The sequence below is a fragment of the Callorhinchus milii genome, unplaced genomic scaffold (assembly GCF_018977255.1).
Source record: "Callorhinchus milii isolate IMCB2004 unplaced genomic scaffold, IMCB_Cmil_1.0 Scaffold25, whole genome shotgun sequence".
In the NCBI taxonomy this organism is placed as follows: domain Eukaryota; kingdom Metazoa; phylum Chordata; class Chondrichthyes; order Chimaeriformes; family Callorhinchidae; genus Callorhinchus; species Callorhinchus milii.
The window spans coordinates 129,610-153,364 of record NW_024704766.1 but is presented as its reverse complement, the minus strand read 5'-3'; the positions used below and the strand labels follow the sequence as shown (position 1 = coordinate 153,364).

General features: G+C 45.2%; 2 protein-coding genes across 3 annotated transcripts; both read right to left on the bottom strand.

The window, feature by feature from the left end:
• Positions 1-230: 230 nt before the first annotated feature.
• Positions 231-17,096, bottom strand: dcps (decapping enzyme, scavenger). Its single transcript, XM_042343818.1, has 8 exons — positions 16,806-17,096; positions 15,772-15,940; positions 15,004-15,149; positions 14,166-14,279; positions 8,919-9,029; positions 7,903-8,165; positions 6,077-6,097; positions 231-306 (listed from the first exon to the last, which is right to left on the bottom strand). Exons 1-8 carry the CDS (start codon positions 17,094-17,096, stop codon positions 231-233), a joined length of 1,191 nt encoding a protein of 396 aa, XP_042199752.1.
• Positions 17,097-18,231: 1,135 nt separating this feature from the next.
• Positions 18,232-23,462, bottom strand: LOC103180241 (toll-interleukin 1 receptor (TIR) domain containing adaptor protein). Of its 2 annotated transcripts, none has more exons than XM_007895972.2 (5): positions 23,289-23,462; positions 22,674-22,746; positions 21,405-21,475; positions 20,054-20,590; positions 18,232-18,539 (listed from the first exon to the last, which is right to left on the bottom strand). In XM_007895972.2, the coding sequence occupies exons 3-5, from the start codon at positions 21,409-21,411 to the stop codon at positions 18,409-18,411; spliced, it is 675 nt and encodes a 224-aa protein (XP_007894163.1). In that variant the 5' UTR covers positions 21,412-21,475; positions 22,674-22,746; positions 23,289-23,462; the 3' UTR covers positions 18,232-18,408. The 2 variants fall into 2 exon arrangements, with proteins under 2 accessions (XP_007894163.1, XP_007894164.1); XM_007895973.2 differs by having other exon boundaries at positions 22,698-22,746.
• Between the last annotated feature and the right edge of the window lie 293 nt (positions 23,463-23,755).

Sequence of the window (23,755 nt, the reverse complement as noted above, 5' to 3'; positions counted from 1 at the left end):
GGCTGCACTCCACATAGATTTAAAATAATCTTTCTTAACTTGGAGATCTCTGGATTATCCTCGGGTAAACATCGCAATATTTTCTTCCATTTCTTAACTATTTGAGAACACTGTACTAATGATAACAAACACTTAACAGAGGCATCAACTTAGTTATTGATCATCTGTACACCATTAGGGATGAGGTTTTTCTGCAAGGTTGTGATTGCTACAAACCATCTTCATGTTATTTAGTTCTGCATTAGTTCAAAGACCACTGTGTTCTGCAAATTGGTGTAGACTCCGTGGGCAGAATAGCCTTCTGAGCTGTAAATTTCGGATTCCATGGTAATAGGAGTAATATGAAGAGTTAAGACTAAAATATATAGGATAGAGGAATGAGCCATTAGCAACAAGTAAAGAAGATAATCTCGGAAAGAGGCTTCTCAGGGGAAGCCCAGCATGAGGGGGCATTTGCTGCCGGCACAGCCTCAGGCAGCTACACACAAAGGTGCCCATGAGGATCAGGGCTACACTGGGGACACTGTTAGCTCCCTTGTCCTGCGGACACTCTCCACCTTGGATCACCAGACAAAGTGGACTGGCCTGAGTAATGCAGGAATGTGGGGGGAGAGGTGGAATATATCAAGTTCCCATCCTTATCCCTGCGCAGTTTCATCTCTACAATCCTATCAGATCCAGATCCCAAACTCGTCCATCAGCATTGTTAGGGTGACCACCTCCTCACAGTCTCCGCAGCCTGTGTGAGGGGGTCGCTCATCTGTTGCAGGGCTTTCACCTCCTGCTGTTTGTTATTTGAGGAGGGCCTCACATGGATCCTCCACTCTCTTCCTCAGCGCGAGGTCCCTGTACCTGATCACCTCCAGTTACAAGCTGAAGGTCACCTCATGCTTCTTGTTGGGGTTGACTCCTGACACATATGACCTTGTATGGCTTGAGCCCACGTTGCTCCATCAGCACCTTCCTCTTGAACTTCATGGCGCTCATGCTATTCCTCTTGTCGACTTGGTGATCACCCGGGGCCTCAGTGTCTCGGATGTCACTATCACCGACAAGGCCGTCTCCGACCACCACTTCATCTCCTTCACCACCTCAAACCCCCTCCCCACCTCCACCAGACCCACACCATCTTCTACCACCCTGGAAGAAGTTACCCACACAATCCCTAACCACTGCCTTGGAATCCTCTGAACGCCTCTCTCTCTGGCCTTCAACCCTCACTGACCCCTCTTCTGCTCTCACCCTCCTCCACAACACCCTCTCCTCCACACTTGACACTCTTGCCCCCATCACCTCCCGTACTGTCTCCTACTCTCGCTCCTCCCCCTGGTTCACCACCCACCTCCGCTCACTGAAGAGCCAGGTGCGGGCCGCTGAACGCACCTGTGTCAAATCTGGCCTAACGGTCCACCGACAAATCTGGCTGGACCTCCTCAAAATCTACCGCTCCACTCTAGCCTCGGCCAAGTCGTCCTTCTACTCCAGGATAATCCTGGAGGCGAAGAACAACCCCAGGCTACTGTTTTCTACCACATCCCGACTCCTCCGTCCCCCCCGCCACCCCGCGCAGGTCATCTCCTCCAACCTTCACTGCGAGGAGATGCTGGATTTCCTTGAATCCAAAATCAAGGGAATTCGCTCCGCGGTCACTTCCCCTCCAACATCCACCCACCCCCCACCCCCTCCCTCCCACACTCCGACTCCTACCCATCCTCCCCTACACACCTTCGTACCCGTTTCCCCACCCTCTGTCACCAAACTCATACTATCCCTGAAACCCACCACCTGCTCCCTTGACCCCATCCCCACTCCTCATCTCCCAGCTCCACTTCCTTGCCCCACATATCACAGACATCGTCAACCTGTCTCTCTCCTCTGGCTCTGTTCTCATTCCCTTAAAAACTGCCACCATCACTCCCACCTTGAAAAAACCCTCCCTTGATGCGTCACAGCTATCAAGCTACCGGCCCATCTCCAACCTCCCCTTCCTGTCCAAGGTCCTGGAACGAGTTGTTGCCTCCCAGCTGCGCTCTTTCCTTTCCACCCACTCATTATTCGAACCCCTTCAGTCGGGTTTCTGTGCTGCCCATAGCACAGAAACTGCCCTGGTCAAGGTCACCAATGATATCCTGACCATCTGTGACCAAGGCTCCCTCTGCCTCCTTGTCCATCTCAACCTATCGGCAGCATTCGATACGGTCGACCACGCTATCCTCCTCCACCGTTTGTCCTCCCACCTCAACCTTCAAGGCCCTGTCCTTGAGTGGTTTAGGCCATACGTCTCCCACCGTCTTCACTTTGTTTCCACAAATGGTTTTTCCTCCGGCCCCCGCACTGTCTCGTGCGGTGTCCCTCAAGGCTCTGTCCTCGGTCCCCTCCTCTTCACCCTCTATATGCTCCCCCTCGGTGACATCATCCGCAAACATGGGGTTAACTTCCACATGTATGCGGATGACACCCAACTCTACCTTTCCTCCTCTACCCTCAACTCCACGACCACCGATGTCCTGACGGCTGTCTGTCTGACATCGAGTCCTGGACGAGAGACAACTTTCTTCAGCTCAACGTGCGTAAAACTGAGGCCCTCCTGATTGGCTCACGTCAGCGCCTCCGCACCTCAGGCGCTGACACCATCAGCATCCAAGGCTGCACTCTCCACCTCTCAAAGCCAGTCAGGAACCTCGGCGTTCTGTTTGACCCTGAGCTGTCCTTTCTCCCTTATTTCCGCCTTCCATCACCTCCGGCACATCGCCAGACTACGGCACTACCTCACCCCTCACGCTGCTGAAACACTGGTCCACGCCTTTATCACCTCAAGGCTGGACTATGGGAACTCTCTCCTCGCGGCACTTCCCTCCACACTGCAGGTTATTCAGAACTCTGCAGCTCGTGTACTGTCCCGCACCAGGCTTCGGGACCACATCACTCCCACCCTCGCTCGCCTCCACTGGCTCCCCATCCCCCAGAGGATCGATTTCAAGATCCTCATCCTCACCTACAAGGCCATTCACGGCCTCGCTCCCTCCTACCTCTCCGACCTACTATCCCCTACCTACCTGCCCGTACCCTCCGTTCCTCTGGCTCCGGTCTGCTCCACATCCCCCGCCCCATCGGTGGCCTTCAGCCTCTCAGCCCCGAGGCTCTGGAACTCCATCACCCAGTGCCTTCACCGCTTCCTCCCTTTCCTCCTTCAAGGCCGGTCTCAAGATCTGTGGAGTCCTGTAGCTCAGTGGTTAGAGCACTCGCTTTGCAAGCGAGAGACCTGAGTTCAATTCCAGGCAGAGGGCGAAACCTCGGGCAAGTTTCCTTACTCCACACAGAGCCTAATAATAATCCCTCCAAAAAAACAAAAACAATAATTAAATTGGTCATTTTCAATCTATGACTGTTTGTGGGACATTGCTGTGCGCAATTGGCTGCCGCGTTCGCCCACAAATATACAGTCAATTCACTTTACAGTATATTCTGTGAAGCGCTTTGGGAAGTCGAGAAGATGTGAAAAGTGCTATATCAAATGCAAGGATTATTATTATTATTGTAGGGTACCGCAAGGAGGAAGTAAAAACTCTGTGGTTGGGGCAGAACTTGGGGACATTGAAAGAAACCTCTCGCTGCGACCAAGCAGCCTGAGACAGACAGGAACCCAGAGAAACACAAGGCAAAAATGTTATGGAAATGCTATAAGTCTGAACTAAAAGCAGAAGTCGGTTAATGTTTCAGGTCGATCTTATGTTAGAACTCAAACCCAGTTCTGACTAAAGCTCTTTGACCTGAAACGTTAATTCACTTTCCTCTCTCATTAGATGATGAGTGTTCCCAGCAACAAATGTTTTCATTTCAGATTTCCATCATATGCAGTATTTTGCCTTTTGTACACTTGTGTAGTGTGTTGGATACAGCAGCAAACAAATCTGCTTTATTATCTTTCTCTTTGACCGTGCTTCAGTTCCCCTCTCGACTCTCTACCACCTCCTCGCTCCCTCCCTTCCCTCCCCTCACCCTGACCATTTCCCCTTGCTCGGGTCCTGACCCAACTGTACAGCGCCTTGGGATGACCTCCCGACGTGAAAGGCGCTCAATAAATGGAATCTTGTTATTGTTGTTCTCCATGTTCATGGGGGTGGTGGCCCTGCAGGGCTAATCCGTGATCTGGAAGGAGACAAATGGACAATAGGGCCTTCTTCACCACTCTCTTGCAATCATGTGCTAGTTACAACGCTTTGAGAAGTAACCCTGATGTGAAAGGTGCTATATATGTGTAAATTGTAGTTTAAATAACCTGGTGGAGAATTTGCATTGTGTAGGAAGCAAAATCAATTCTCTAATCACCAGATCTCTAACCAGAGTTTCTCATAATGTCCTAGCCAATAATTATACTTTTAAGGCTCTGAGTCCTCCCACGAGTCTTCCCAGACGAGTATAATGATGAAATGTCTGTGTCAATCTACATTTCATATTGCACCCTTTGGTTGCAAGTAAAGCTGCAATGGGTACAGCTAGTATATGTATGATTGCAGATGATCCCCTCAACTCTCTACCCTCTCCTCGCTCCCTCCCTTCCCTCCCCTCACCCTGACCATTTCCCCCCCAATGCTCGGGTCCTGACCCAACTGTACAGCACTTTGGGACGTCCTCCCGACGTGAAAGGCACTCTATAAATGGAATCTTGTTGTAAGAGCACTGGAATCTTTCCAAAGGGTGTGCTTGCCGGGCCGCTGGCCAAAACACTATTCTAAATCACAGCCAAGGCTCTACTTTCCTTATGAGATCATTTGGTTTGTGTTGTACGATTAGAGTTTATATAAAGCAGTTTTATTTTATCACATGACAATGTAGCATACCCAAGCGCTCTAGTGGAGTGTCTGCTTTCAGACTAAGGCGGGTGTGCTAACTGAACCAGGCTCACAGCCTGTATGCATCACAGTAGAAAGCTGCTTTTTAAATGTTCGGCATCCTTCAATCTTGGATGGTCCACTTACCTTTCACTTTTGTGAGATTGATAAACTGTATAGCATGTCAAAAAATATCCTCCTTAGGGGAAGAGTAAGGTTTCAACGGGACACTTATACAGGAGACATACCTGCCAGTCAAGCAGATCCAGAGAAAAACACCATTGACGACTGGCCGATCTGTCTGGTTTATCAATGACGCTTTGAAGTGTAGATATGTCTGCTACATTGTGTGCCAAATATTTTACAGATCAAGTGGTTGAAGCTGGAGAAATACAGTGCTTCTCAGTTACATTCATAAAAAGAATACTGCTACAGTCTTTACTCAGCAGAGAAGTGGAATGTTCCCATGATGCCAAAAAGAGAGATGGTGGAAGTGGAATCGAAAAGTTTGTTCCACTGACATTGATAATGACAAACTACTGAATCTCTGTCACAGATATCATACCTGCGCTCAATGGCTTTTGAAGCTGAAAACTGCTATCAACAGCACTCACAGCTACTGGAAGCTGAACAATTCAATCCATTGGAAATGACAATAAATCCTTTGTTCAGGAGCCTCTACAGATGTTTCCAAAAGGTCACTTCTCAATAATTATTGAGCTCTTCCTCCATACTCTCCAAACTATCTCCACAATTAAGTTCAAACAATGCCACATTGTGTGCAGCTAAAGCTCTCCCATTTGCTTAAATCTTTGATTAAAATGGCATATTTTCCAGCTGTGTTAATAATCAAGTCCCACCTGAAGATCTTCCGCTTTGACCATGCTTCGGTCACCTCCCCCCCCCACCCCCCGGAGTCAGCTCTGCCACTGTTAAGTGCTCTGAGACTCTATCCTGTGTGGAGTGCGCTTATATAAGTGCAAGTTGTTGTCGCTCAAATCTTTGAAAGAGGCATTCACATTAATAATAATTGTTGCATTTGATATAGCTCATGTCATTGAGATATCTCAAAGTGCTTCACAGGATATACTGTAAAATGGATTGACTGTATATTTTGTGGGCAAATGTAGCAGCCAATTTGTGCACAGCAGCGTCCCACAAACAGCCATGGAGTGAATGAACAATTTTATTTGGGCGATTTGTTGGCCCGGACACTGGGAGAAACTCCTCTTTTTGAATAGTGCCATGGGATCTTTAGCGTCCATCTGAAGGTAATGCAGAAAGAACAGGAAGATAAATTGGATTAGAGAAACTCCAGGGGGTTCAGCTTGCGCGCAAATGTATTTACCTTTGGTGTATTGGAATATGCCTGGGAAACCAGAATGATACCACCCACCACACCCCACCCCCACCCACAACGGTGTGCTCCTCTTCTTACACTAGTGATTGCATAATGAGTGGTAAGAGCACTCATCTCGCAAGCGAAAGGACCTGGGTTTGATTCGAAAAATTAAGCAAGATTCCTTACTCCACACGCCACCGTTTATCTAGCAGTAAGTAGGAACCTGATTGTTAGTTCAAGCGTTCTGAGCCACCACCCTGCGTGGAGGGCGCTATATAAGTGCAAGTTGTTGTTTTTAATCGATTTGTGGATCGCTTTTCTGGGGGTAATAATCCCTTCAAAATTTTTAAAATAATGTTCACTCAATCCATGACTGTTTTCAGAACACTACTGTGCGCAATTGGCTGTCTCATTCGCCCATAAAATACAGTCAATTCACTTTATAGTATATTCTGTGAAGCACCTTGAGACGCCTGGTACAACAACAACAAAATTACACTTATAGAGCGTCTTTCACGTCGGAAGGTGCTGGACAGTCAGGGGTCGGGACCCAAGCATGGGGGAGGGGTGAGGGAAGGCAGAGAGGTGGGAGGGTGATTGAAGGCACGATCAAAGAGGAGGGTCTTGAGACCGGCCGTGAAGGAGGCGAGGGAGAAAGGACTGTGGAGTGGAGTTCCAGAGTGTGGGGGCAGAGAGGCTGAAATCCCGGCCACCGATTGTAGGGCGGGTCGGGTGGGAGACATGGAGCAGGCCAGAGCCCGCTGAACGGAGCGAGTGGGCAGGTTGGTAGTAAATGTGATAAGGTGCTATATGAAATGCAAGGATTATTATTATTACTTGCCTACTGTGTGAATTTGCTACCAGCAGCGGTGAGTTGAGGTGTTGATTACTGAAGCCATTGATCTTTGTTTCTGGGTCTTTCCCATTGTGTTACTTCAGTCTCAAAGTGCTTCATTACTGATAGGTAAAGGCACAGAAATTTGGGTCACACCTATTCCATCTGGTGCAAACCCTTGACTGTCAGGCACCATGGTATGTCCGCCCGATGTAAAAGGCGTTGCATAAATGCAGTTTGTTGTTGTTGCTGCTGTTGTTTGGTAGCTCAGTTTCACAGCAGGTGGACATTCCAAGGCACCTGACAGAGATGAGAATATGGTGTTCTGCACACAAACAAATCAAAATGCAATTGCCATGCGTGGCCGTGAGTAAAAGAACAAATTACATAACAAAACAAGATTGCATTGTTTCCAGCAAATTATGATTGGGGACGGATAACCGTTGATTATCTCCAATTGCCGACAATTAACAATTTGATGGGCTGGTAAACATTCTTAATAATAATAATAATAATCCTTGCATTTGATATAGCGCTTTTCACGTCGGGAGGACGTCCCAAAGCGCTTCACAGAACACACTGTAAAGTGAATTGACTGTATATTTGTGGGCGAACGCGGCAGCCAATTGCGCACAGCAATGTCCCACAATCAGTCGTAGATTGAAAATGACCAATTTATTATTGTTTTTGGTTTTGGAGGGATTATTATTAGGCTCTGTGTGGAGTAAGGAAACTTGCAAGGTTTCGCCCTCTGCCTGGAATTGAACTCAGGTCTCTCGCTTGCAAAGCGAGTGCTCTAACCACTGAGCTACAGGACTTCTTGGTATCAAAGTGAAAATATAATTACATAATAAAAAACTATCATAGAAAATTAATTAAAAAGGTCGAGTTACATTTTTCTGGTTTGTTTAAACCGCTGCAAAAGAGGGTTATCAGCCTTTAAGGCAAACACCAAAGTATGTTTCTGGTAGTATTTAGGATCTATCTGTAAGTTCTCTATAACACTGGAGAGGAGATGTGCATGTTCCACTGATGATCCTGGAGCATCATAACTCAGTGCAGTGAAGTGCACATGAAGATGGTAATATGAAGGTTGGTAATGAAGATAAATCCTCAACTGGTTTCCTTTAACTTTGTACCGCTCGGAGATTGCCTCCTGCAGAAGAAAATCAGTATTACAAGATGAGCAAAAATGACTGCATATAAGGTTATACAGTTATACAGGACAGCCACACAAAACACGAACTCTCACGCTGTGTCAACACATGTACTTTGTATTTTTTAAAAAAATCTAAAGGTAAAGCTCAGCCTGTCATGGACATGTTTTGCCATTTCGCCTGGCTTGGCTCTCCACAAGTCATGGGACTATTGAAGGTTGAGAGGATAGATATGTAACATGCCCTCAGCTATTACACCCTGGAATCACCTGCTAGAAGGTGCACTGGTGCATCCCAGCAAAGCCCCTTCCCGAGTCAGAGAGTGCCTGCCTTACACTGGGCACAAGGCATGCCTTACACTGAACAGACAGTGTCTGTATTATACTGGTCAGTGTCTGGCTTACACTGGGCAGACAGTATCTGGTTTACATTGGGAAGACAGTGACTGTATTACACTGGGCACAGGGCCTGGATTTCACTGCGCAGACAGTGTCTAGCTAGCTAAACTCTTACATCCCTGGTATTAGCAATCTGGTGAATTGTCCCTGGATGACAGTGGTGGGCGATGTTCAATAATGTCAATTCACCTTAAAGTTGGAAAATAGCAGTGCTGGACGAGATTTCCTCAAAGAAAGAACAAGGAGGGAAATGAGAACCCGAGCTGCCACAACAGCGCTCAAATAAGACGATCAGTTTCTGGACTGTGTATTGATCTTAGACGTGACCTGATCAGCCACTCGGTCAACTCTCACCTGACCCTCCTGCAGGATGTTCTGCAATAAAGGCAAATGCTCTGATGTCAAATCCCGCAGTGACTTTATCCCTCGGCGGTGGCAAATCGCAACCAGGTACAAGTCATCCAACTGCAGTACATAAAAGAGAAAAGTGACTTATAGTAAACTCCGGATAACCTGTCACCCCAAGAGAGAGACGTAGTGATGAGTTATCAGGAGTGGCGAGTTGGGCTTATGTATTTAAATAAATGTGGCTGGGATATTGACATCATGATGACTTAAGTGGTCCTGTCAAATGAATCCCCACCCCCATGACTCTTTTCAATTATCCCACAGCAGAAGTCTTCAAGCAAACCATGGCACCATAACAACATCTTGTATTTACAGAGCAGTCTTCATGTGGGGTAGCGTCTCGGAGCATGTTTAGCTAGAAAAGATTAAACTCACAATGCTTTCACTAGCTCAACCTTACAGAAAAAAGATGAGACTATAGAAAGTGGTACATTTGATCATCAATAACAGCTGCTCTGCTTCAGAGGACACTGCCTTCAGTTCGAAACCTTGACCTTTTCTAAAACACTTTTGACAAGTCTCTTTTAAGATATGTCTACCCTTCCCTTTGGTAGATCTTCTCCTCTCAGGCAGACAGCTTGCTCACAGGCTTGAGCCATTCTGAAACTGGTCACTAGGATGATGAGGGAAGTTTCCTTCAGGGTAATTCAGCACCTTCCCTCTGCAGCATGAAGCTAAATGTGGATGGAAGTCAGTGGATAAGATTGGTTTGGATGAAGAAGGCACTTCGGCCCCATTTATTCTGATTCTGCCAGAATATCCTGTCAAGTTGCACCAGAACAGTACAATGTGGTCACACAGCCACTTATTAAAATACACAAGTGGTCAACTTCCACATTTTTGCATATAAAACCCAACTCTACCTCTCTGCCTCCACCTTCGACTCCAGGACCACTGCTGTAATGTCTGTCGGACATCAAGTCCTGAATGAGAGCTAACTTTCTTCAGTTGGACATCAACAAGACCAAGGCTCTCCTGATTGACTCCCGAGAGTGCCTCCACACCTCAGGCCCTGACAGCATTACCATCCATAGTTGCACACTTCACCTTGCTAAGCCAGTCCGGAAGCTTGGCATCTTGTTTGACCCTCAACTATCTTTTCTACCCCACATCCGTGCCATGACCCGCTCTGCCTTCCCCCACCTCTGCAACATCGCCCAGCTCCACCACTGCCTCAAACCGCAGGCTGTTGAAACCTTCATACACGCATTCACAACATCCAGGCTTGACTATGCAAACTTCCTCCTTGTCGGCCTCCCCAACTCTTCCCTCCATAGGCTGCAGTTCACCCAGAACTCTGCAGCCTGTGTCCTCTCCCGCACCAGGCTCCGTCACCCTATCACCCCCATCCTCGCCTGACACCATTGACACAGAGGATACAGTTCAAGATCCTGGTCCTCACCTTCAAAGCCCTCCTGGTCTTGCTCTCCCCAACCTTTATGACCTTCTAACCCCCTACCAACCTGCCCGTTTCCTCTGCTCAGCGGACTCCAGCCTGCTTCACATCTCCCACCTCACCCGCCCCACCATTGGCAGGCGGACCTTCAGCCTCTCTGCCTCCACCCTCTTGAACTCCATCCTGCAGTCCCTCCACCTTGCCCATTCCCCCCCTTTCAAGACCCTCCTCTTCAATCACCCTCCTTCCCCCTTGCCCTCCACCCTCCCCGATCCCGAACTCCAGCTCGGATCCTAAACACTGATTATCATGCACCTTGGGATGTCCTCTGGACGTGAAAGGCGCTATACAATTGTAATTTTGTTGTTGTTGTTGCAACCAAATTAAATCTCCTACACAAGTGCTTTCAAAGATTCAGTTTCCTAATAGTAATTTATTCCATAACACCACCTGGTTGTAAACCAAATCAAGCAATAAATTAATCAACTATCTGTAATCACAGTTTGTTCTTCTCTAGATACACATACAAGATCCCTGATCATTGTTTGTGGTTTATTTTCAGATCTGTAGAAGAATGTTGCATCAATAAAACTCAAGCAATGTAACAAATAGAAATCATGGTGTGAGCAGGAGCTGAGAGTTTTGGCTCAGCAGTATATTTTCAACCCAGTGTAGACACCCTTGGCAGGAGCACCAGACATCTGTAAAATCTTATGCACTCCATCTGTAAAACCTGGAGGAGACGCAATCTACTGGAAACATACAACAACANTTTTTTTTAAACTGGTAAAGCAGCTGAACCTAAATCAGACCAGACTATGGCATCTTCCAACACATGCTCTCATATCCGAGTCTGAGTCTGAACTCAGAACCAGAGCACTTGTCACTTTGCTGTACAAATGCAATCAACTTCAAAGTTACTTTTTTAAAAATCTACCAACAAACTGCATCTATATAGCACCTTTCACATGGGGAGGACGTTCCAAGGTGTTGGACAGTGAAGGATTAGTACCTGAACTGGGATTCAGCTTGGCTCAGTCTGTAGCACTCTCGCTATGGTACAGATTGTGTGGGTTCAAGCCCTGCACTGATGAGGAGGACCAACTCTAATGCAATACTTACAGGAGCTCTGCATTGTCAGAGGTGCTGTCCTTCTGACAAGGCACTAAACCTAAGTCCTGTCTGCCCAAACAAGCATCTTTTGTAGATAAGCACAGAAGCAATCTTGAATGTAACTGCTCATATGCATTACTGCTCATATGCATTACTTGATAGAATAAGTCAAAGTGAGTCTATATGAGCAAAGATCAGATAACGTGGATCTCCAGATTTCTTAATTACTTTCCCAGAGCAGCACATTGTTCAGACTCTGCCACAAATGCGGAATTTGTATCACTTTTTTTTTAAACTCACAACACTTTAACACAGAACAATTACATGGAGAAAATAGTTTAATCTAAATTGGGTTTCTAGGGCCCGGTGAGGATTTGGTATAGTTAGCTTCCTAGTTCTGTAGTACTGTGTGATTATTTGCAGAAGTCCAGACCCATTTTGGATAATTTATTATGCTTCAAATCATCCATCAGATTCTCGCAAAGCATCTGCAGTGATCAAAGAAATGGCACCATTTCAATTCAAACTCAAACGAGGCCACTATCAGCTTCTAAAAACATACTTAGATCACAGACTGGGCATCATGATCAATGGTGAGGTAATGTCTCACTTCCAAATAGCTGAAAATAAAATTACTCTTGAGGTAGTTTTTATTTGTACAGCTATTTTTCAAATGACTAAACCAGAGTGGGTAAAAAAATCTCCAATTTACGAACTGAAACATAGAATTCTGAAATGATAGAAATGTACAGAAGCCATTCATGTGGAGTCCTGTAGCTCAGTGGTTAGAGCACTCGCTTTGCAAGCGAGAGACCTGAGTTCAATTCCAGGCAGAGGGCGAAACCTTGGGCAAGTTTCCTTACTCCACACAGAGCCTAATAATAATCCCTCCNAAAAAAACAAAACAATAATAAATCGGTCATTTTCAATCTACGACTGTTTGTGGGACATTGCTGTGCGCAATTGGCTGCCGCGTTCGCCCACAAATATACAGTCAATTCACTTTACAGTGTGTTCTGTGAAGCGCTTTGGGACGTCCTCCTGACGTGAAAAGTGCTATATCAAATGCAAGGATTATTATTATTATTATTCAGGCTATTGTGTATCTCGAGAACAATCCTTTCAGTCCCATTTAACTGCCCTTTCCCCATATCCCTGTAGCTGCCCCTTTTTAATATATCTGTCTAATCCCTTCTTGAAGCCAAAATGGATTCTGCCTTAACCCAATCTCAGCAGGGCATTCCATACACTAATTACTCTGCGTGTGAAAAACATTCTCCTAACCTCCACATTTACTTGTTTACTAACTAACTTGGATCGATGCCCTCTAGTTACTGACTCACTGACCAGTAGAAATAATTATTAATTACTAATCAAAGATTTTACCGCAGCATTAGAACATAAGATTTATATAAAACATAGTAAATCCATTTGAATAGTTAAGTAATAAGAAGGAAACCTGCATTATGGAGAGTTTATTATTGACTGGTGATCAGTGAAAATAAAGTTTTGAATCAATATACGGAAATCAAAGGCATAATAATACGTAACTAACTATATAAATAAAACAGGGTTAAAAGTAATGTTGGTTGTAATATTATGTCCAGTTCTAGATACCCCAGTTTAGGAAGGCTTGTGTAGTCCATGGAGCAGAAACATAGAAACAGGAGGAGGCTATTCAGCCCTTAGAGCTTGCTTTGGCATTCTGTAAGATCATGGCTGATCCTCAATTTCAATTACCTGCCCTTGCTCCATATCCTTTACCTAACAAATATTCACCTAAATCTTGGAAATATGAATAGATCCAGCACAGCCTTTTGTTTGGGGGGTGGGGGTCACTAGCCCTTGGGTGATAAACTGCCTCCTAATTTCACTTCTGAATGGCCAAGCTCTAATTTTAAGACTATGCCTCTTGCTCTGGATTTCCCACCAGAGAAAATAAGTTTCTCTGTAGATACCCTGTTGAATCCCTTTATTATTATTTTATAAACCTCAACTAGATCACCCCCCAACCTTCGAAATTCAAGTAAATACAGACCAAAAAAGATTTGCTAGGATTATCAGGGATGACAGCCTGAGGTAGAGAAACTTGGCCATTTTCACTGAAATGGAGAAGATGAAAGAAAACCTAATAAACATGTTCAAACCTATGAGTAGTTTTTCTAAGGTAAATCGGATGAAACTATTAACACAGTCTGGTAAATTCGTAATCTGAGGACACAGATGTAAGATATTATCAAACATTAGAAAAATTATTTACACTAAAATGGTTATTAGAACATGGAAAGCTCTCTGAAAACAGTAGAAGTGAAATCCATAATAGCTTTTAAAAGGAAAGTAGACAATTATTTGAAAAGAAACATTTAAACGGAATGGGTAAACGGGAGGGACAAACTGGACAGAACCTTCAGAAAGCTGGTGTAGGGAGACACAATGGGCCAATTGGACACTTTCTGTGCGATAAAATTACTCGATTCCATGCAAACTACTGTATTAGAGGATATGTTCTAGTCACGACTATGATACAGGTAATATTTCCTGGACCTATGATATGAAATGCAATTTATCACTATCTTTCCCATATACATTACATACAAAAGGAAAACAGAATATATAAAAACTAAAAATCTAAATTCTAATAAGAGGGACGGGCCGAGGTCATGGCATCTCAACTAAGCTCTTACTTGCTTCTGATTCCACTTCAAATCTGGGATGAGGAGGAAGCCATTTTGTGCATCAGGATTTTCGTAAACGATTTGATCAGCTTCTGCCTTCTTCTCTAGAATGTTGTACACCCACTGAAAGAAAATAAACCAATTTACGTTAACTTAAAAAACTAATACTATCCAAACTTTCTCAGCAATGCAAAAGTTTGTCTTAGTAGTTTTAGCCTCGGTAAAAGTAATGCCCTGTTGTTCTGAGGACCAGCAGAAGACCCCAATGCGCATAAAGCATATTCACAAAACATAGTTCTACTTGAGATAGAATATCAAATAAATGGCACTCATTGTCTTGCTTTAATTGATGCCTGCTTGATATTTGAACAGCGCTTGGTTCCAGTTGCCAGTAACTTTGGCAAACGTTGATCTCAGCAGAAATATTCACCTACCTTCTGCTTCAATCAACGTATCACCTCCATATGTTCTTGCTATTTGTAAGGGTCAAGAAAGTGAGGAGTCGGATTCCAAATGTACATTATAACATGGAAAAAGTCGCAAATACATACAAAATAGCTGCAATTTAATAGGAAATCTTCGAGAGTCTTAGCACGTAAAGCCATTTTCTTAAACTTTTGGAAGTTGAAGAAATTAAGAAAGCAGCTCCAACAATGCAACAACCACCAGCACTTCTTTAAAAACTATGTGCTTACAAGTCCTGGCATGCGTTTTGGACTCACATCCTCCTGACTCAGAGTTGGGTGTGCTATAAAAATACGTCAGTCAACACTTCTGGTCAGTGGTTCATTGCTGATTTCACACCTGTGCCTTATAATATAGATAAAAGAAGCATTCTTTCCTTTACCTGAATGCTGAATGCTTTGGACTCCAGGTACGGAGCAGTGATGGTCTTGTAGTCATCTTCACTTTCATGGACAAGATAAACTTCCTGCCTCAAATATTTAGTGATGTGCTTTTCTGTGGCTGGATACACCACTGTGGTCTTGATCTCTGTGAAGGAATGCATGCTTCACCTTAGTATCGAGCAAATCAATCAAAAGACTAGCACATTTCTCCAAATAATTGCTGACTTATGTGTAGGGGTACATCTCAGGTCATTAAACAATGGCATAGTTACACACAACCAGGGAGAAAGGGCAGGCATAGTCAAAGAGAAAAGTCTTCAGGTGTGATCTAAAGAAGGGGCTAGGCAGAAAGATTGAGGAAGAGAGTTCCAGAGATTCGTACATAGTGGCTGAAGGCCCAACGGCGATGCTGGTGTGGAGGGATCGAAGGACGCGAAGAAGATGTGAGCAGGTTGGAGTAGTAGGGAGTTCTTAGGGCTTAAAGCAATTTGTAGTTGAGTGTGAACGATTGCCACCAGAGTCTGTGTAAAATAGGTCAATCAGAATAACATTTTAGCTTGATTTACACATTTGGACACAATTATTTTGTTCTTCCAAGAATTAACCAAATTTAAAATTAATCTGCGCTCTACTCTGATGATATCTCATTGAAACCAGCACTGTGGCAGTGGGAGGACTGGAGAGGACAAACCGGCACAGTCGGGATTGGGGGGGGGGGGGCAGGAGAGGACAAACCGGCACAGTGGGGTGAGTTGGAGTGGCTGTACCATTAAGGGTTGGAGGGGGGTAGAGACTATAGGTGCTGTAGATGTCGTTCTTCACATGAAGTCGAAGGTCGGCATCTTTGTTTAGAAGCAGTGACAGCGTCTCCGTTTGGAAAGGTGTTTTTTCTAAGATGATCACAACGTCCTTGGCTTCTGCACCATCATCTGCAATCTGCTGTTTTAAGAAATCTTATTACTAAAATGAATGGGATCTATCTCTCCTTTCACACTTCAAACATATTCTGCAGCATTTAATATTAATTACAAGTACTTCATAGCAATACTTGCAATACTCGCTTTCAATAAGTAAAATTATCAACGACCATCAGCCAGCAAGCTCTCATCTGTTATAACTTTATGAATAGTAGTGCATGCTTATTTATTATTTTTTTAATTTGTGTTTATTTCAGGATTAAACAACAATACACTTTTCCAGTGCGATATATTTATATGCTCATGCCCCTCGGATGAGACGTTAAACCGAGGCACTGTTTGTGCCCTGTTCAGGTGGATGTTAAAGATCCCGTAGCGCTGTTGGGAAAAGAAACTGCAATTTCTCTCTCGATGAGAATCCCACAGGATCAAAATCACTCGTTTGCTACACAGCTGTTTGCGGGACATTGTGTGTGTAAATCGGCTGCTGCATTTCACCCACAGAACAGTCACTACACTTTACAGTGAATCCTGGGAAGTGCTCTGGGGTGTTCCCCCAAAATAAGGCATTTAATCAAATGTGAGGATTATATTATTATTATTATATCATTTATTATTATTGCGATTGTATTATTATTGATTGCTATTTTATTGTATTATTGATTGTTATTGTATTAATGTTATTGTATTATCATTGATTGCCATTGTATTATTATTATTGTATTATTGATTGCTATTGTATTGATTATTGTACATTACTGATTGTATATTGTTATTGATTGCTATTGTATTATTGATTATTATATTGTTATTATATTATTGGTTGTTATGTTATTGATTGCTGTTGTATTATGATTGATATGATGCTGTGCTGAAAGCCGCACCTGTCCGTGGATGAAGACGGTTTTGCTCCGCGCGCTGTCCTGCAGTATCCGCTCCACACGGAACCCGCGCAGGTCAAAGCCGACCGTCAGCGCCGCCTCGTCCCCGCCCTGAGCCCCGCCCTGACCCCCGGGCTCCCCCTGAGCCCCGGGCCCCCCCTGACCCCCGGGCTCCCCTTGACCCCCGGGCCCCCCCTGAGCCCCCTGAGCCCCGGGTTCCCCCTCAGCTGCGGCCGCGCTCAGTTTGGGCCTCTTCCCGCCGCTCGGCGCCGCTAACAGAAGCTTCTCCGCCATGTTCCCGTCAGCCATTGCGCGCGAAGCTGCCAAGATCAGCCCATCGGCTGCCGAGAGACGCGCAGCTCTGTGGCGCCACCTCGCGCTCAGGAGGCCCCAGTGCGCACAGTACAACAACAACAACAGCAGCAACTTGCATTCACACAGCGCTTTTCACGTGAGGAGGACGTCCCGAGGCGCTGGAGTGAAGGATTTTCACCCAAACTGCGGGCTGGAGGGCAGCGAGGTAGAGGAGGTAAGATGACCGATTGCAACAGTGTAAGAAGAAGGTCTTCTGATGGACCTTAGAAGGTCAGCGATGGCGCACTTTCGCTTAACCCAAATGAAACAGTAAAATTAAATGTAGGAATATATCCGTGTTCTGTTCTGCACATGACTCTGTACACATGTAATGCAATGGAAATCTCTCCAGGATGATACTGAAACACTCTTCCCATAGTCTTCAACAAACCCTCAACATACAAATTTATTATAATAACGTAACTGTTTTAAGTTTCAATTAATCCAAGGGGACAGAGGACTTGTGAGTCGTCAAAAAGAGGTGTGGAATCGACCATCTCGAGAACAAAATGATCAGCCAGAAAATTAGTATAAAGATTTTCCCAATGTAACTTCCCATCAAATATAGTGTAACGGAAGGAGCAACAGCAGAACTCAGAGGTAAAACAATGGACAGCGCAGTGTTTTAGTCAAACTGCCGTGTCCCAATCACGGAATCCCCATTCATTTCAGCTTCAATGGAAACATCAGACCGATTCTCTGCCAATTTGTATGTTTGGTAGCAGTCTGATGTGTGTTTAAGTGGGGTCTCCTTGGAGATCCCACTTAAACACCTTGATATTGTAATACTACAATAGCAATCAATAATCAATAACAATCAATAATATAATACAATAGCAATCAATAATATAACAATCAATATAATACATGTTCTGCCTGGCAACGGAATGACGGTGTCTAGTCTGATTCCTGAGCCAGGCAGGTCCACAGTATTCCAGGCCAATTCTGATATCAGCCCAGCTCATCGGCAGGACCTGGAAGGGCAGACAGTCACTGGGGGCAGGGATCCCACAAAAAACATAGTCAATTCACTTTACAGTATATCTGTGAAGTTCGTTGAGACGTCTCTTCGATGTGATAAGTTACTATATCAAATGCAAGGATTATTATTATCATCATCATCATATGTCACTGTAGACTGCATGAGAACATCTCCAGTTTAATGTCCAATCTTCTTGGCAGATAAATGTGTCTGATTTGCTGCTTCTGAATCACTTCAATTATTCAATGAAAGCTCCAATCATTCTGCTCGTTATGTTAAACTCGTGGACTTGAATGTGTTGCTAACAGTCGCCACATCAGGTGGTACATCACTGCAGGCGCTGTGACTGTCAGAGAAGGGGCTGTGTCCAGCCTGCTCACTCTGACAGAGCTCCCCAAGATCTAGAGGCATAAAAACAACACCAATCAGCTTTCAGGTACACTTTGTGGTCTCACTGGCGACAAGAGATCTCACAGGAATGTATAGATCGGGTTGGTCCCAGGACTCAATCAACTAAACAATCAAGAAATCAATCGATTTCTTCGATCAAATAATTATCTTCTCTTAAATTTGTTGATATAATCTGGCTCCATCATCTCCAGTTCACGCAGGTGGATATTCACAGCTCTCTGTGTGAAGATGCAGTGTGAACTCCACCAATGGTGATGGTGGCAGCTTTGTGATTCTGTCATTGAGCTACAGAAAGCAGCTGAACATCGCACGGTGCAGGCATTTACACCCTTATGGAAACAGGTAGCAGCTGCCAACAGAAATGGGGAACCACAGTAAAGGCTCGGCTAACATGTTCTGTGCATGGTCACTGAGGAACAGACATTGGCTGGGGAGGGGGAGTGGGCAGCTGGGGAAGTATCCCAGAATTCAGATCGAGTCCCATTGTTAGGAATACCAGTACATAGAATACACAGCTTCAAGCCCAACTGGCAGTGTTTATATACCACATGAGCCTCCACCATCCTAGCCCTCCCTATCTAGCTTCCTCAATATCCTTCTAACAGATCTGTGCTGGACTCCCTCCACCGTGACTATAGCCTTCTTGGAGTAGAGCGACCAGAACTGTGCAGAATACTCCAAATATGGTCATCATGGTACCTTATGCCTTATAACACACTAGTTAGGCCTCAGCTGGAGACTGTGTACAGTTCTAGGCCCCACACTTTCGGAAGGATATCAAGGCATTGGAGAGGATGCAAAGGAGATTTACCAGGATGGTACCAGGAATGAGGGACTTCAGTTATCAGGAGAGGCTAGGGAAGCTAGGATTATTCTCCTTGGAGTAGAGAAGGTTAAGAGGAGACTTAAAAAGACGTTTTCAAAATTATGAGGGGATTCTATAGGGTGAACAAGGAGAAACTATTTCCACTGGCGGGTGGGTCGGTAACATGATTGAATGGCGGGGCAGGCTCGAAGGGCCGAATGGCCTATTCCTGCTCCTACATGTTATGTAACCCAAGAACAACAATTTAAAATAGTTCTTAAAAGAAACAGAGGGGAGGCGAGGAGAAATGTTTTCACAGGGCGAGTTGGTGGGATCTGGAATCATTGTCTGAAAGGCTGGTGGAAGCCAATTCGATAACAACTTTTAAGAGAGAAGTAGATAATTAGTTGGGGAGGACAAGTTTGCAGATCTATGGGGAGAGAGCGGGGGAGTGGGGTTGAATAGCTCTTTTCAAAGAGCCGGCATAGATACAATGGGCCGTATGGCCTCCTTGTGTGCTGTATAATTCTGTGATTCTATGGTCTAACCAAAGTTTTTACTTATATTTAACATTACTTCCCCGTTTTTGGACTCAATCCTTCTGGACCTAAACCTCAGGATTTTCTTTGCTATCTTTACGACATTACACTACTTTTAGTGACTTATCAACAGAGCCACATTTAGGACATCAGTACGTACAGTAAATCACTGCACTATGAATCTTTTCAAACCCGTTTTTCTTGTCCAGCTGAACATTGATCATGTAGAGGAATCGCAGCTCCTCTGGGTAATCCTTGTGCTCCAGCTGCTTCCGCACAGGGATGATCCGTCCGTTGGATCCTGGCGACTCCGACAATGCTTGCTGCATCTGGTACCGGCACCAGTGGTCCTTAAGGAAGCTGGGCGTGATGATCAGCACCCAGCAGTGGCTGTTCCTGACAGCTTGGTAGAGCTCCGTGGAGATCGCATTCCCTGGGATCGAGTCCCTCAGCTGCAAGAAGCAGCGAAGTGGGTCTGGCTTTAGCTCCAGGAAGGATACCAGGTCGCTTGCGTAGTTTATGTCTTCCTCAGCATGACAGATGCACACATCAAATGCCTTGCTCCATCGGACACTGCTGCTTAGGGCATGTGACGAGGATGAGGGAACAAAGGAATTATAGTGACGGTCAGAGAAAGTCCCCATCCTGGGGCTGGGAGGCTGCTTACTCCTCAAGCCGAGAAACCGCCTGAAGAACCCTGCAGGAATAGTTAGGAGATTTGTAACTTCTCTTTGCTGAGAATGCTGGAGCACAAAGACAGAAAGTCCTACAATAATAATCCTTGCAAAATGCAAAATACAGCAGATGCTGGAAATCTGAAATAAAAACAGAAGTCGCAGGGAAGACTCAGCAGGTCAGGCAGCATCTATGGAGAGGAAAGTGAGTCAACATCAGAACTTCATCAGTTCTGATGACGGGTCGTGGACCCAAAATGTTAACTCACTTTCCTTTCTCCGTAGACGCTGCCTGACCTGCTGAGTGTTCCCAGCGACTTCTGTTTTTGTTTCATAATAATCCTTGCATTTGATACTGCGCCTTATCATGTCAATTTAATACAGAATCATGTAAATTTATCAGCTTTGCAACTAGGTCATTAAAACTACTAGTATTGCATTTCTGGATATTTAAAATAAACAAAAAGGGAAGATGCACAGTTAAAGCATCATTACAATGACAGCTTTATAGTGCCTTTCATTGTAAAAATAAACATTTCAAAGCATTGTTCAAAATAAGATTGATGAAAATTTAAAGGCACGTAGTGCAGCTCGTCTGCATTACAAATGTGAAAACTTCAAAATGAGTACAACAAAACGGATTAGGAAATACAGACGATAATAGAGAAGTAGAGATGGATGCATTGAAGGTAACTTGTGGGACACTGGATGGGTTGTTAAGATAATCTAATGTAGCCTGAAATTGTTACACCATATAGTTACACCTCTAATGTAGGGTAATGTCTTAGAGCGCTTTACAGGAACAGTGTTAATGTGAAAGTTTCAAAATCTACTTACAAGCCATCCTGACGCTGAGTTTAGTGAGTCACACATCCAGCCTAACCAAAACTGAGCTGCAAACAAAATTCCTAAAAGAAAAAGTGAATTATTTCTTCAAACTTCAGTTCTGGTCTCCAAATGAAGATCAAGGCACAAGCCTGCCACATTTTGCTCTCATGGCTTCCTATGTGGTTGTAGCTGGTTAAACAGCAGCAGTAGCCCCATACCTAAACCGTGGCTTTTGGTATCCTGGGCCTCATAGTATCTGGAATTAGGTAAGCAGGGTGCATCCCTCCAGGCAGAGGTGCTCATTGCATTCCAGACACAGGGAAATTTCCATGCATAGGTGGCTTTCATATGTTGAACTCTCAGGTTGCTTTGGATACTCTTAAGCATGGTGATGGTTTTCTGCATGTGTCAGACACCGGAGTGAGCAAAAAAGAACTGTCCCAGAGATGCCCCTGCCCCCAGTGACTGGTGTGCCCTTCCGAGTCCTACCAATGAGGCAGGCTATCTGGGCTGTTACCAGCAGTGCCCTACAGTACTGTGGATCTGCCTGATTCAGGATCTGGACTAAAGACCACCATAGAGGGTGGGCTTGATTCCGGCATTCCATTGCCAAACATGTCACATTGAAGCCAGTTCAGCTGCCAGGTGCCATCTGCCATCGGCCAGGCCCCGCAGTGTGGATTCCACCTCTGCCCAATGGATTGAGTCATTAACTTGGGCAAGTTTCCTTACTCCACACGCCTAATAATAATCCCTCGAAAAAAACAAAACAATAATAAATTGGTCATTTGCAATCCACGGCTGTTTGTGGGACATTGCTGTGCGCAATTGGCTGCCGTGTTCGCCCACAAATATACAGTCAATTCACTTTACGGCATATTCTGTGAAGTGCTTTGAGATTCAGAAGACGTGAAAAGTGCTATATCAAATGCAAGGGTTATTATTATTATTATTAAGGCCTTCAATCTGTCCCATGCCTCCCGCCAGCTTTTCCAACCTCCATGCAGATGGATCTCTGCTACAGCCTGTTGGGTCAGATGCCAACTCCATGTAATGCTCTGCCCAGACACCAAGGATACCCTCGTGGGTCTGTTGTACAAACTTTTGGTTAATGACCATAAACCCAACCAATAGTCTATTCTGGTCTTGTGTGTTCCATCCAATACTATCATATTCCCAATTTCCTTTGGAAGCCCAGAGCGAGCACAGAGGTGATCTCGGGGACAGAGGGAATCCCGAGGCTGCGGGAGCAGAAGTTATTACAGAAATCAGACTTACAGGCACTGACTCATCGTGACCTACCGCAGTCTTCCTCACGGTTTGCTGGATGTGGTTCAAACTTTCAGTAAATCTATCAAAAAAAAAGGAAGACGTCATCAGCGAAACACACATGCTGTTTTTTTAAAACAAAATTTGTCACAAATATCTTAACCCCACGAGAGCCTGTTCCCAGCAGGAGCATGGGAAACCTTTCCGATTCACTGGGAGCTAATTTCTTGGTTGGGTTATCAACCTTTGTGCAACGTTTGCGGATTGTATTAATAGCATTGAACATTACAACAAGAACGCGCCTTTACGGGTGGCCAAAGCGGCCCTGGGCAGCCCAGCAGTCGGGTGGTCAGCAGTTTGGAGAGGTTTTCAGGGCATAGAGCCACTTGTTAGGTGAGTGCGACGTTTGCAGGTTTCACGGAAGCTCCAGAGCGGCTCTGACCCCGAGGGGGGGGTTTGCAAACAGAAATATTTCAGGCCAAAACAGAAGAAAAGGGGGACGCGCCGAGAGCAGAGAAATGCTGCAAATGCCGAGAACACAAACCATTCACAAGAAGCAGAAATAAAGAGACCAAAGACTCCGAGAGCGCAAACCTGGAGTCTGGGGATAATTTCGGGAATTACCTTCAAACGGCGGAGAACGGATCAAACACAGGGACGAGCCTGAGATCCGCCTGACTCACGCACAGACTGCGGTTCTCAGGTCCCCAAGACCCGGAAGTTCCTAAAAGAGAATTGACATCAGTTTGTGAGAAGCCACCGGTGGGGGTCTGTGTCCCGGTCTCTCCCTCTCACTCACTCTCTGCACAGGGGCAGCTCTGGGGCTGATTATTCCGATCATTGATGCTCCACACAGGGCGTCAGGTGATTAATGCCCCCGGGGGGGCTGGAGCCCCCCCGGGGGCTCTCTGTGGCAGTGCTGAGCCAAAGCAGGTCGGCAGCTCCGGGGGCACTGGATGGTTGGAGGGGATTCTTCCCATTCAGCTCCTGGTCATCAACCGTGAGGACAAAGCTGTATCAGGGAAGGTGGTCCAGGAAACTTGGCATTCAGTCACATCTGCGCCAAGCTGGTTAACCCCCGACAGCAAACA